Consider the following 12,666-nt stretch of genomic DNA (forward strand, 5'->3'; position numbering starts at 1 on the left):
CACTATGAAAGATGCTGGAATGGCTGGTCTCATAATGGAAGCAAGTATTACTCAGGATGCAAGAAGGGAAGAAATAGGGATGGGTGGGAGCCACCTATGCCATGAAGCTTCCAGATATCAAAAACAATGGCTGAAAGGGAGCAAATTATTTCAAGCAAAATGCAACAAAATGAGAACAGTGCCCTTCAGCCCCCTTCCCCAAACAGCACAAAGTCTGAGGGCTCAGGGGAGGCCTGGTGACCCCCAGAGTCCTCCTGGGCACCAAGAAAGGGTTGAAGAGCTGGTTCCCACCAAAATGACTCACAAACCTCCATGCAGCTTCATTCACCTAGCAAATTTAATAATGTAATACAGATGAGACCTCAATGATGATAAAGTACAGTACAGCATATACAACAAGTGATGATAATGTATGGAATACAGACAAGGTTCTTTGGGTAAATGTAAGATATTCTATTAGATCAACTAAATGGTTGGAATAATTGTTCTTTTACAAGCTTTTGGGAACAACCTTCTTCAGTCAGGATGATTATGCTGGTGTTTGTGGACTCTCCTGGGTGGAATAGGAACAAGCCAATATGCAAAATGCAGGTCTGTGAAAATGCAAATGTATGGCAGGAAAGACCAAGAGGGCTATAACCAATACTTCCAAATGTATAGAACAGGCATTCCTCTAAAGACTCATAGAAAATGAGGGCTGGAAGGGATCTCAGGAGCTCATCTAGTTCAACACCCTGCTTAAAGCAGGATCGTCCACAAATAGATCATCCCAGCCAAACCTCTGTCTAGCTGGGTTTTGAAAACCTCCAAGGATGAAGCTTTCACCACCTCTCTGGGGAGCCTGTGTGGCAGAATACCATCTCTGTCTCCCCCCAAACTCTGGCATCTGACAGTTTGGTTCCCATGATCACTGCAGAGGGCAGACTCCTCTGGCCCCATTGGCTTCAGGTAACCCTGAGTTGTAACCTGAGCTGGATACATTCCTGAGGGAGGGGGGAAGCCTGCTCCCTCTATGTGACTGGCCTCACACACCTGGGTAGGGGCTTAAGCTCCCTATTGTACTAAGCAATGTCAACATGACTGGGAGGGGGCTAGACACCCTGCCAGTCTACCTGGCATCCAGTGATGCATTTCAAATTGGTTGGCTGGTAGCCAACAGTTGCTAGCCTTCATTGGATCAGGTAAATGAGGTCATAGGGGCTACATAGGTTAAGGACTGTCCAGGAGGAGATGCAGCAGCCACAATGGTGCAGCTTCTCTAAGAGTTCTCATCTGAAACTCACTCTCTCCTTTAAAACTCATGATCAATGAACTGCTTGCCTCCAGGGAGAATCTCCACCTGCCTCTGGATGATACTTGTAAGTTCCTTGAGATCAAACTAGATATATAGCTTGCAGTAACTCAGATGCATGATCAAACGCTACCGTGCCACTGTTTGCTCCAAGGTATTTCTCTGATATTGCTCTACCCTGTATCCTATTCCAAACCTACTCCTTGTAACCAGTACAGTTCTCCTTTGTACCTAGTATGGGAGACTTACTGGGAGAGGGTCTAGAATATTTATTTCATAGACATTAGGGCTATAAGATAATTGAGTCCAGCCCCCTGCCCCAGGGGCAGGAAGTCAGGTAGGGTCAAAGGATCCCAGCAAGACAGACATCCAAATGTTTTTTACAAGAGTCCAGAATAGGTGCCTGCACCACCTCTGGAGGGAGTCTATTCCAGGCCTTGCGGGGCTCGGACAGTAAAGAAGTTTTTCATAGACATTACAGCTGGAAGGGACCTCACAAGATCATCAGGTCCAGCCCCCTGCCCCAGGGGTAGAAGTCAGCTGGGGTTAGATGACCCCAGCAAGGTAAGCATCCAAATGCAACTTGTATGTGTCCAGAGTAGGTGCTTGCACCACTTCTGGGGTGTCTGTTCCAGACTCTAGAGACTCGGACAGTAAAGAAGTTTTTCCTTATGTCCAGTCTTGGAGGAGTTTGTGGCCATTGGACCCTGTCATCCCTTGGGGTGCTCTGGTGAGCAGGCACTCCCCCAGATCCTGATGTACACCCCAATGTACTTACAGGTTGCCACCAGGCCTCCCCCGAGCCTGCGCTTCTCCAGGCTGAAGAGTCCCGTGGCTCCCAGCCTCTCCTCATAAGACCTGCTGTCTTGCCCTCTGATCCTGCGCGTGGCTCTCCTCTGCACTCTCTCGAGCTTCTCCACATCCTTCTTGAATCGTGGAGCCCAGCATTGGACACAGTGCTCCAGCTGCGGCCTCAGTGTCCACCCTAAAACAGTCTTGGAGGAATTTGTGACCATTTGACCATGTCATCCCTTGGGGCGCTCTGGTGAACAGGCCTTCCCCCAGATCCTGATGAGAACCCTGATAAACTTATAAGCAGCCACCAGATCACCCCTGAACCTGTGCTTTTCCAGGCTGAAGAGTCTCATGGCTCTCAACATTTCTTCATAAGGCCTCTTCTCTTGCCCTCTGATCATGCATGTGGCTTTCCTGTGGACTCCCTCAAGCTTCACCACATCCTTCCTGAACTGTGGACCCCAAAACTGGATGCAGTACTCCAGCTGCAGCCTCACCAAGGCCGAGTACAGCAGGAGGATGACATCCTGGGATTTATCTGGAAAGTGTCTATGAATGCAAGCCAGAGTTTGGTTTGTTTTACCAGCTGCAACATAGCACTGGTGGCTCATGTTCATCTCGTGGTCAATCATGACCCCCCAAGTCTCTTGTGGCCGTGGTGCTAGTGAGCATAGCACTGCCAAGCCTATAAGTGTGATGCAGGTTTTTTTCCCCACTGTCTAAGGTGGAGCACCTTGCATTTGTCGGTACTGAATGTCATCAGGTTTGTATCTGCCAACTTTTTAAGGCTATCCAAGTCAGCCTGAATCATCAACCTATCCTCAGGTGTGGATGCTCTACCCCAAAGTTTAGTGTCATAGCTAAAGTTGCCCAGGCCACTTCTGATGACAGTATCCACATTGTTGATAAAGACGTTAAAGAGAACACGTCCAAGGACAGAGCCCTGGGGGACCCCACTAGTCACAGAGCACCATGATGATTCACTTCCATCAACTATCACTCTCTGGGTCTGGCCTCAGAGCCAATTCCCCAGCCATCAGACTGTTATGCCTTGGGGTCGTCTTGGTTCGGCTAAGGGAGGCCACTATTTGTGATTCAGACTGCGGGAAGCACCCCAAGTTCTTGTAGTGGTCAAGTACCCTCAAGAACTACTAGGCCTGTGTTTCCCATAGGGCACAGGTCCAAGACCAGTCTAGACTCTGGGTGGTGGCAGTGCTACCACCAGGCTTGTGGGTGTGCTCCAGGAAAGGGGTCGGCTAGATATGAGGCACTCCCAGGGAGGCACTCAGAGCCTGGAAGGTGGTTAGATGCAGTGAGGTGGGTGGCTCAATGCAGAAGTACCCCCGACTGGCCCATCACAGCCTATTCCAGTGTTTTACTACCTTCCTAGGGAGAAAATTCTTTAACTTAAACTTCTCTTGCTGCAGCTTGAGACCATTCCTGCTTGTTCTGGCATCGGCCACCACTGAGAACAGTCCAGGTCCATCCTCTTTTGAACCCTCTTGCAGGTAGCTGAAGGCTGCTATAATATCCCCCCTCTGACTTCTCTTCTTTAGATGAAATAAGCCCAGTTCCCTCAGCCTAGCCTTGTTAAGTCATGTTCCCCAGCCCCACAACCACTTTTGTTGCCCTCTGATGGACTATCCAATTTGTCCACATCCTTTCTGTATGGGGGGCTCACAACTGGATGCAGGACTCCAGATGTGGCCTCCACAGTGCTGAATAGAAGGGAAGAATCACTGCCCTTGATCTGCTGGCAATGCTCCTACCAGTGCAACCCAGGATGCCCTTAGCTTTCTTTGCAACAAGGGCACGCTGCTGGCTCCTCTTCAGTTTCTTGTCCTCTGTCCCTCCCTGGTCCTTTTCTGCAGGATGGGTTATTAACCTCTTGGAGTATCTCCGACAGCACATTCATAGAGCCAAATAGCTTTGGCACAAGGAGGGAAGCCTTAATATTCCCAATGGGAGATTACAGCATCCTGCAGTCCACTGGCATGAGACTGCTTCCCTGGATGCACACACTGGTGGGTGCTGAGCAGGTATACACTCCCAAATCATTCCTGTATTGCTGGCAGAATTATGGACACTCCCGGATAGGGATGCACTTGTGCTGGGCCTGTTTGGATGACTGGAGGAAGCACTTTCCATACTCTGAGCACTGATGTGGTTTCTTCTCTGTGTGGATGAGCTGGTGCGGGGACAGGTGGGAGGATAGGGTAAAGCTCTTCCCACGCTCTGAGCACTGATATAGCTTCTCCCTTGTGTGGATAACCTGGTGCCGAGCCCTGCTGGAGGAGTGAGTGAAGCTCTTCCCACACACTGAGCACTGATGTGGCTTCGCTCCCGTGTGGGTAAGCTGGTGCTGAGCTAGGTTGGAAGAGTAAGTGAAGCTCTTCCCACACTCTGAGCACTGATGTGGCTTCTCCCCTGTGTGGATCAGCTGGTGCTGGACCAGGTTGGAGGATAGGTTGAAGCTTTTCCCACACTCCGAGCACCAGTATGGTTTCTCCCCTGTGTGGATGAGGTGGTGTTTGATCAAGTCAGAGTACTGAGTGAAGCTCTTTGCGCACACCAAGCACTGATGTGGCTTCTCCCCTCTGTGGATACGCTGGTGCTGAGCCAGGCCTGAGGACTGAGTGAAGCTTTTCCCACACTCTGAGCACTGATGTGCCTTCTCCCCTGTGTGGATGAGCTGGTGCTGAGCCAGGTTGGAGAACTGGGTGAAGCTCTTTCCACACTCTAAGCACTGATGTGGCTTCTCCCCTGTGTGGATCAGCTGGTGCTGAGCCAGGCTGGAGTACTGAGTGAAGCTCTTCCCACACTCTGAGCAATGATATGGCTTCTCCCCTGTGTGGATACGCTGATGCTGGGCCAGGCTGGAGGACTGAGTGAAGCTCTTCCCACACTCCAAGCACTGATGTGGCTTCTCTCCTGTGTGGGTACGTTGGTGCTGAGCCAGGCTGGAGGACTGAGTAAAGCTCTTCCCGCACTCAGAGCACTGATGTGGCTTCTCCCCGGTGTGGATACGCTGGTGCTGAGCCAGGCTGGAAGCGTTAGCAAAGCTCTTCCCACACTCTGAGCACTGATGTGGCTTCTCCCCTGTGTGGATACGCTGGTGCCGAGTCAGTCTAGAGGAGTGAGTGAAGCTCTTCCCACACTCTGAGCACTGATGTAGCTTCTCCCCTGTGTGGATACGCTGGTGCTGAGCCAGGCTGGAGGACTGAGTGAAGCTCTTCCCACACTCAGAGCAGTGATGTGGCTTCTCCCCTGTGTGGGTACGTTGGTGCTGAGCCAGGCTGGAGGACTGAGTGAAGCTCTTCCCGCACTCAGAGCACTGATGTGGCTTCTCCCCGGTGTGGATACGCTGGTGCTGAACCAGGCTGGAGGACTGAGAGAAGCTCTTCCCACACTCTGAGCACTGATATGGTTTCTCCCCTGTGTGGATACGCTGGTGCCTAGCCAGGCTGGAGGAGAGAGTGAAGCTCTTCCCACACTCTGAACACTGCAATGGCTTCTCCCTTGTGTGCATGCACCAGTGCCTCACCAAGTTGGAGAGCTGCCTGAATCTCTTCCCACACTTGGTGCAGCAGTGCCGCACACACTCGTGCTGGGACAGGTCTTGCAAGCAGGTGAAGTTCTTCCTGCACTCAGTGCAATGGTGTGTCTTCCTCTCTAGGTGGATGCACCAGTCCTGAAACGGGGAGAAAAAATAGGTGAAGGTCTTGCCGTTCTTGACACAGCTCTGCCTGATGCTTCCCCCTCTGCATATGTAGGTGCTTGACCAGGTGTGTGGGGCACACAAAGGTCTTCCCCCATTTGGTGAAGCAGTGGGTCTGGCAGTGGGCAACCAGGGCAGAAGCAGGTGAAGCTCTTGCCACACTTGATCCATACATGGGACTTCTCCCCAGTGTACCTTATCTTGTGCACAGACATGAGTGATGGGCACTTAAAGGTTTTCCTGACCTTCAGGTAGGGGTGAGCTCTGCCCCTGTGCTTGGAAGTGAGCTGCTGCTTTCCTCTGAGGCCCTCCCCACTGCCCCTGCTTGGATGAAGTGCATCTTTCCAGTGGCTCTTAAGGTCACTGAGCTTCAAAAATTCTTCCCTGCACCCAGGGCTCTTTCTAGGTTCTGCCCCTTCTCCACCCTCACGCCCAACTGGAAAAAGTACCTGGTTCATCACTAGTCTCTCCTTCTCCGTTTGGGGCCTCCCCTGAATCTCGTGCCATGGCTCCTTCTCAGATCTCAGGGAATCCATCTCACCCAAACTCCCTGGGGAAGTCTGCGCTGGCTCTAGGTCTGCAGACCCTACCGCAGGAAGCTGCTCCTCAGCTCTGCTCAGTGACCAGGTACCTCCTGCATGGGGAAGAGACACTCCAGATTAGTTCCTACCGTGCTGGCAAAGGGCAAACACTGCTGTTCCTTTTGTTGCTATTCCTCAGAGCAGGCCTGGACCTTAGTATTGTGTTCCTCAAGAATACAAGGTCTGCTTGCCAAAACCCAAAGTGCTGGGGGTGAGTGGGGCAAGTCCCTGTGCTGGGCTACTGCTCCCTACTCGGTGCAGATCAGACCCAAACTCTCAGAGTTTCTGACCCAGCTGATCATACCATCACCTCAGGCCCTGCTGAGACAAGCACACGTGGGACATGTGCATTAGGGCAGTGCCTGAATAGCTTCATGTTCTAATGGGCTGAGGATGAAGGGAGGATGTAGAACTGTGTTGCTCTCTTCTGAGAGAAGCAGGGTTGTGCTTCCTGCCTGCTTCCAGGGAAAGCTCTTGTGCAGGGCATGCAGCTGTGGAGATTTCCACTGCTGATGCGTCCCAGATGGCATCATCACAGGACTCTTCAAAGGGTCTACGGCCTTGGCATGAACAAAACCAGGACTCTGTGCTGAGTCTCGGGCTTCATGACACTCAAAGCCCCAGAGAGAAAACAGGAAGGGGGCAATTTTGGGACAAGCCATGGAAGATTCACTTCCCCCCACAACGTGAAATCTTTTGAATTCCACCCGTGCCATGTAGCCACTTAATGCAGCCTGAGACTAGGATGAAACTCTTCCTGGGTTGCATGTCAACCTGACCAGAGGCAGCCAGCGACAGCCTCAGGAGCTTTCTTGAGCAAAAGAAATGGCTACAAAGAACCTCTGCATACCACACTGATTTCAATAGGGGACTACAAATCCCATCATACCCTCGGAGAGGGTGGTTACCTTGGGCTGTGGGATAACTTTCCATCTTGACTCAGCAATGTAAGAGTTTAAGATTGTGGCAGCCCACAGAAACTAGGTCCGGGCCAAAAATCAAGACAGCAAACCTGATTGTCCTCTAACTTCTGTCATGAGAAGAAGGGGGAAACAGTTTCTTGTTTCCATGTTGTTCATTTTCAGAGAATGGGAACAACACCTGCCTGGACACATGCATAGAAACATAGAAGCAGGGTCAGAAGGGACCTTATAGATCTTCAAGTCTGACCCCCTGCCTGGGGAGGAGAAAAAACTGGGCTCAAATGATCCCAGCTAGGTAGGCATCAAGCCTCCTCTTAAAGACCCCCAGGGTAGGAGCCAGCACCACTTCCCTTGGAAGTTGGTTCCAGACCCTAGCCACCCTCACCGTGAAGTAGTTCTTACAGGTGTCTAATCTCAAACCTACTCTCCAACAACTTGTGGCAGTTATTCCTTGTTATAGCGGGGGCACTAAGGGAAACAACCCTTCTGGTCCCCCTAGTGAGTTCATAGACTGTCACCAGGTTCCCCTTCAGCCTTCTCTTGTGAAGGCCGAACAGGTTCAGGTCCCGCAGTCTCTCACTGAAGGGTCTGCCCTGTAGTCCCTGGATCGTGCGGGTGACCCTCCTCTGGACCCTCTCAATGTTGTCCAACATTACAGAAGGGGTGGGCAAAATATGGTCGGTGGGCTGCATCCGGCCCATGGAGGGGCTTTGTCCAGCAGGTACCAGTGAATGCAGCCCTGACCCCATGCCAGTTCCAGGCTCGCCTGTCCGGGTTGAGCAGTATTAGTGAAGGAGAGAAACTGCTGCTCAGTGCAGGGCAAAAATGGCCCCTTCCTAACACCAGCACTTCCAGGTATAGCAGGGCTGCCCTCAGTTTCCACTGTTTCACCGCTGCGAGCTGCCTGGCGGGGTAGAGGTGGCAGTGCAAAGCAGATGCATGGCAGCCCTGCATGGGCTCCAGACAGCTGCACCAGGAAGCACCAGCAGCAGGAGGGTCCACTTTAAGTTCACTACTGAGAGTGGCCCCAGCAACGACTCTGGGCTCACCCCTCCAGGCTGAGCAGCAGCACCTGCACCAGGAAGAAACTGGTGCTCTTTGCGGGGGAAAATTGGCTCCAGCCCCTCACCGCCACTGGGCAGTATTTGATGCATCCTGGGTGGCAGGGGTCACCGTGCAGAGCAGCCTCAGGGCAGCCCAGAAGCGGTGGTGACTGAATCGCAGGGGAGCCTGGTACGGTGTGGGCAGCCACACAAAAAATTGCTTGGTAATGGCAAGGGGGAGGGGACACTTTTCCCTCTGCAACAAGCAACAGTTTCTGCCTGGCTGCTGCTGCTCAGACTGGAGGGGTGAGCCCAGAGCTGGCACACAGTGTGCAGGGTTGAGACTGCAAGCGCTAGTCCCAGCTGCTACTGTGGGGCTGGGAGCAGTGGTGGTGCCAGCCAGAAGCTGCCCTAGCCATGCTGCATGCCCAGGGGCAGTTGAACGTGCCAAGGCTGGAAGGAGCAGGCACTGGCCATGCTGGGGTTGTGCGCTGCTGGCAGTGGCGGGGCAGGCACCGCAGGGCATGCGGGATCTGGGATGTTGCAGGGCCGGGGCAGGCACTGACCGGCTCAGTTGGGCTCATGCAAGGGGTCCCATGCACACCTGACATATCCTCAAACCCTCCCCCACAAACCCCATAACCACACCGTCCCCCACAAACCCCACACCCTCCCTTACTGCTGCTGCTCAGCCTCCAGGGGCAAGCCCGGAGCTGGCACATGGCGCTGGGTGCACGGGGTTGGGGCTGCAAGCAATGGTCCCTGCTGTTACCATGGAGCTGGGGGCAGCGGTGGTGGCGGCCAGAAGGAGCTGTCCTAGCCATGCTGCGTGTCCAGGGTCCATTAAACACCCCAAGTCTGGGAGGAGCAGGCATGTGCCATGATGGGGCTGTGTGCTGTTAGCCGTGGCAGGGGACAAGCCATCGGTATACAGGCTCTGGGCTGTTGTGGGACAGGGGCTCCCATGTACTCCTCACATATCCTCAAACCCTCCAACACAGATGCACAGCTACATCATCTCCCACACAATCATACACGCTACACAGTCCCCTACACTCCCCCCACACTTACACCCGCAAGCCTAAGGGGGAAGCCCCATTCACTGCTACATGCACACACCACACCCACACACACTCACCCCTAGCCCCCATCTCCCTCCACACACCCCACACCTCCCTACAAACCAGCCATACCCACTGTAGCAGAGCACTAGGTTGCCTGCTACTGAATAGTAGTAAATGGGTTTAGCTGCCATTCCTAAGGGCAGCAGGTGCCAGTTGCTATGGCAACTAATTGGGTCAGCTGACCGCCAGGGGGCAGGGTCATAGATTTCATAGACATCAGGGCTGGAAGGGACCTCGGGAGATCATCCAGTCCAGCCCCCGCCCAAAGGGCAGGAAGTCAGCTGGGGTCAGAGGATCCCAGCAAGAAAAGCATCCATAAAGGTCTGGCCTTTATAAACAGAGAAGGGTAAGGCCAGAGCCAGTTCCCCTCTGGCAGCCGGAGGAGCAGCAACTCTGCTGCGGAGCAGAGCACAGCACAGCACAGCCGTCTGACTGTCTGAGAGTCTACATGATGAGACGGGGGGAGAGAACCCTGACAGGAGTGTATGTTATAGCCGGGGGGGCTCAGTTTTGTGTTGCAGCGGGTTGGCTTAGAGCTTTGGGTTTTCTGTTTGGTTCTTTGTGTAAGAGCAGAGGACTGGGCGAGGCTGTAGGGGTGGAGGAGGCCTCAAGGGATCTCAATAGAAGGGAGGTTTCTAGCGTCACAGAGGGCGCTGCATTTTGGGGTGTACTGACCCCAGCCCATTGGGCGACTTCAGGAGGAGCTAGTGGGGTATCCCGCCCCCAGCCCAGTGTGGGCGATATCGGGACGAGCCCCAGTGGGACGTAGGCCCGAGAAGGCGGGTCTGGGGGCCAGGTAAGGCTAAGGCCGCCTGAGCCCCAGTGCGGGCAAGCACGGGGGGGACGCGAGCAAGGCCCCAGTGCGGGGTGGGGCGCGAGTGAAGCCCCAGTGAGGGCAGGACCGTGAGAAGCGCGGGAGACAAGGCCCGAGTGTGCGTGAGACCGCGGGAAGTGTGAGGCACAGGCCTGAGTGCGGGTGACCGCAGGACGTACAGGAGGCAGGCCCGAGTCCGGCACTGCCTGTAATTAAGAAGCCCCGAGAGGGGAGCAAGCCCAATGAGGCATAGAGACCGCAGGAGGCACGAGGCACAGGCCTGAGTGCAGGTGACCACGGGACGTACGAGAGGCAGGCCCGGGTCGGACACTGCCTGTAACTGAGGAGCCCTGAGAGGGGAGTAAGCCCATTGAGAAACCCGGGGAGGGCAAAAAGGGCGCAGTCTGAGAGACGCCCCAGGGGCGGGCGTGTATATTGAGCAGGCCTGGGAGAGGGAGCGAGCATATCGGGTAGGCCCCGAGAGAGAACCAGCACAGGGAATAGAATGGAACCCCGGTATAGCAAGACCGGCCCTGTGCCAAGGAGGGCAGGAAGGCAGCCTCCCATTATTATTATTATTATTATTATTAAGATCAAAGACGTGGCAGGAAAGTTAGAGGGTGCATTCATGACCCAGGTTGGCACGGCAGGCAAGGGCGCTAGGGGAGGTCATGGCACCCCTAGGAACCGTCCTGCCACACCCACTCACACACATTTACACATATCCCCACACCTTATACACACACACCCCCACACATGCACAGATTCTCACAAACCTCATTCCCACCCACCCATACTACTTAGGGGTGCACCAATAGAGATTTTGGGGGGCTGATACTGATACCCAGTTTTTAAGGAGGCGTATCAGCCAATACCAATCAATACAGCTTTGTCCAGCTGGTAAATTTGTTGTGATGGAAGGGGAGGGGAGGGGAGGGAAGGGGTGTGCGCAGGTAGATCAATACCCGCCACGTGAGGGAGGGAGGGGGATGGGGCAGGCGGGCACAGGATGGAGCTGTGGCTTGTCTGAGGAGGGGAGGGCAGCTTCCACTGCTGCGTGCACTCCAGAAGGGCATGGGGGGGGTGTGCCCACAGACCTGCACAGGGTGGGTGGGCTGCAGCTGAGGGCTGGGTCCAGAGCTGCAGCGTGCTTTTCTCGGGCTTGGCCGAGGTGTGCTTGGGGTGGGCAGCTGCACTGCTGGGAAAGGGCTATCGGGGAAGGGGGCTGCAGTCACCCAAGATTTTGCCATAGACCGCCCCCTATAACCACCCTCCCGGCACCACCACTGCCTGCCCTGAGCGCAGCACTGCCCAACCCCCGCTACATGCCAAGAAGAGACTGAGGGAGCCCTAGCACCCGCCTGTGGCTCCAGCACCCCTGCCCCCCACCCTGTGCAAATCTGGGGGTACACCCCTCCCCTTTGCCCTCCCTGCCCTGGCTGTGCAGTGCCTGCCCCAGCTCCTGCCTCAGCCCCACTCCCTCTCTCACTGCAGGGGACATTGATCTACCCCCACAACACCCTTTCCTCCCCCTGCCCTTCCACCACAACAGACTTATCAGCTGCATGCCACTTTCCAAGCTGCCGGGCTGTGCTGCTCGCTGTGGCTGCATGCATGCATGGGCACTGATCGGACAGATTACTGTCCACGTCCCATTTCCAATGCTCTCAGTTTTCCTTATCTGTGCTGTTCTGATATTGGACCGATGCATCAGTGCACCTCTAATACTCCTCTGCATCCCACCACAATATACAAGAGTAAGACTTCATTTTAGGGTATTATGCAATCATTTCTATACATACAGCACAAACGCACACAAATCAGGACAAAAATATATTTTTTAAAATAAAATTAAAAAATATTATAACAGATATTTAATTTTTAGTATATGTGGTTTTTTGCCGGTTCCAAAAGGACTACATCTGGGGGCAAGGGGAGGGTGGTAAAAGTCAGAGGTTAGGACAGGACGTCTGGTCCCAAGATGGCAACCTGGGGGGCGGGGCCACTTTTGCAACCCTTGATGGCTCACCAAAACTTGTAAAGCAGCCCTCCAGCCCAAATAATTGCCCGTCCCTGCATTACAGCATAATATACTGTGTCTGAGGTCAACGCCTGGAAGGGCAGCACAGGGCAGGCCTGCAGTTTCCAGGTCTCGCCGGCACTCAGGCCATGGAACTTTACCAAGAGCAGAGTTGGGTTGGGGGGGGAACACCCACAACTCACCTGGCAGCAGGTCCTCCCATCTTGAGAATTCCCCATGGTCTTCATCATCACAGACCCAGAGCTCCACCTGTCCTCGCTGGATGCTGCAGATTAAGTCAGGTGTGGGACCCTGATATCCTGTTTGGGCAGTGGTTGAAGAGCATTTGTGACTGCA

General features: G+C 54.0%; 2 protein-coding genes across 2 annotated transcripts in view; both read right to left on the bottom strand.

Moving 5' to 3' along the window:
- LOC149869885 (uncharacterized) overlaps window positions 1-12,666 on the bottom strand; it is a 499,172-nt gene that overhangs the window by 349,285 nt on the left and 137,221 nt on the right. The window lies entirely within an intron of this gene.
- The window catches only part of LOC149869900 (uncharacterized), a 48,469-nt gene continuing 36,128 nt past the window's right edge, over window positions 326-12,666 (bottom strand). Inside the window, exons 5-7 of the mRNA XM_090035229.1 lie at window positions 12,513-12,629; window positions 6,254-6,438; window positions 326-5,777 (exon numbers count right to left, since the gene is read on the bottom strand). Coding sequence (XP_089891355.1) covers window positions 4,164-5,777; window positions 6,254-6,438; window positions 12,513-12,629 — 1,916 coding nt within the window. The 3' untranslated portion in view covers window positions 326-4,163. The remainder of the gene's footprint in view (window positions 5,778-6,253; window positions 6,439-12,512; window positions 12,630-12,666) is intronic.

The sequence above is a fragment of the Crocodylus siamensis genome, chromosome 2, assembly GCF_052110815.1.
Source record: "Crocodylus siamensis isolate JL-2025a chromosome 2, ASM5211081v1, whole genome shotgun sequence".
In the NCBI taxonomy this organism is placed as follows: Eukaryota; Metazoa; Chordata; order Crocodylia; family Crocodylidae; genus Crocodylus; species Crocodylus siamensis.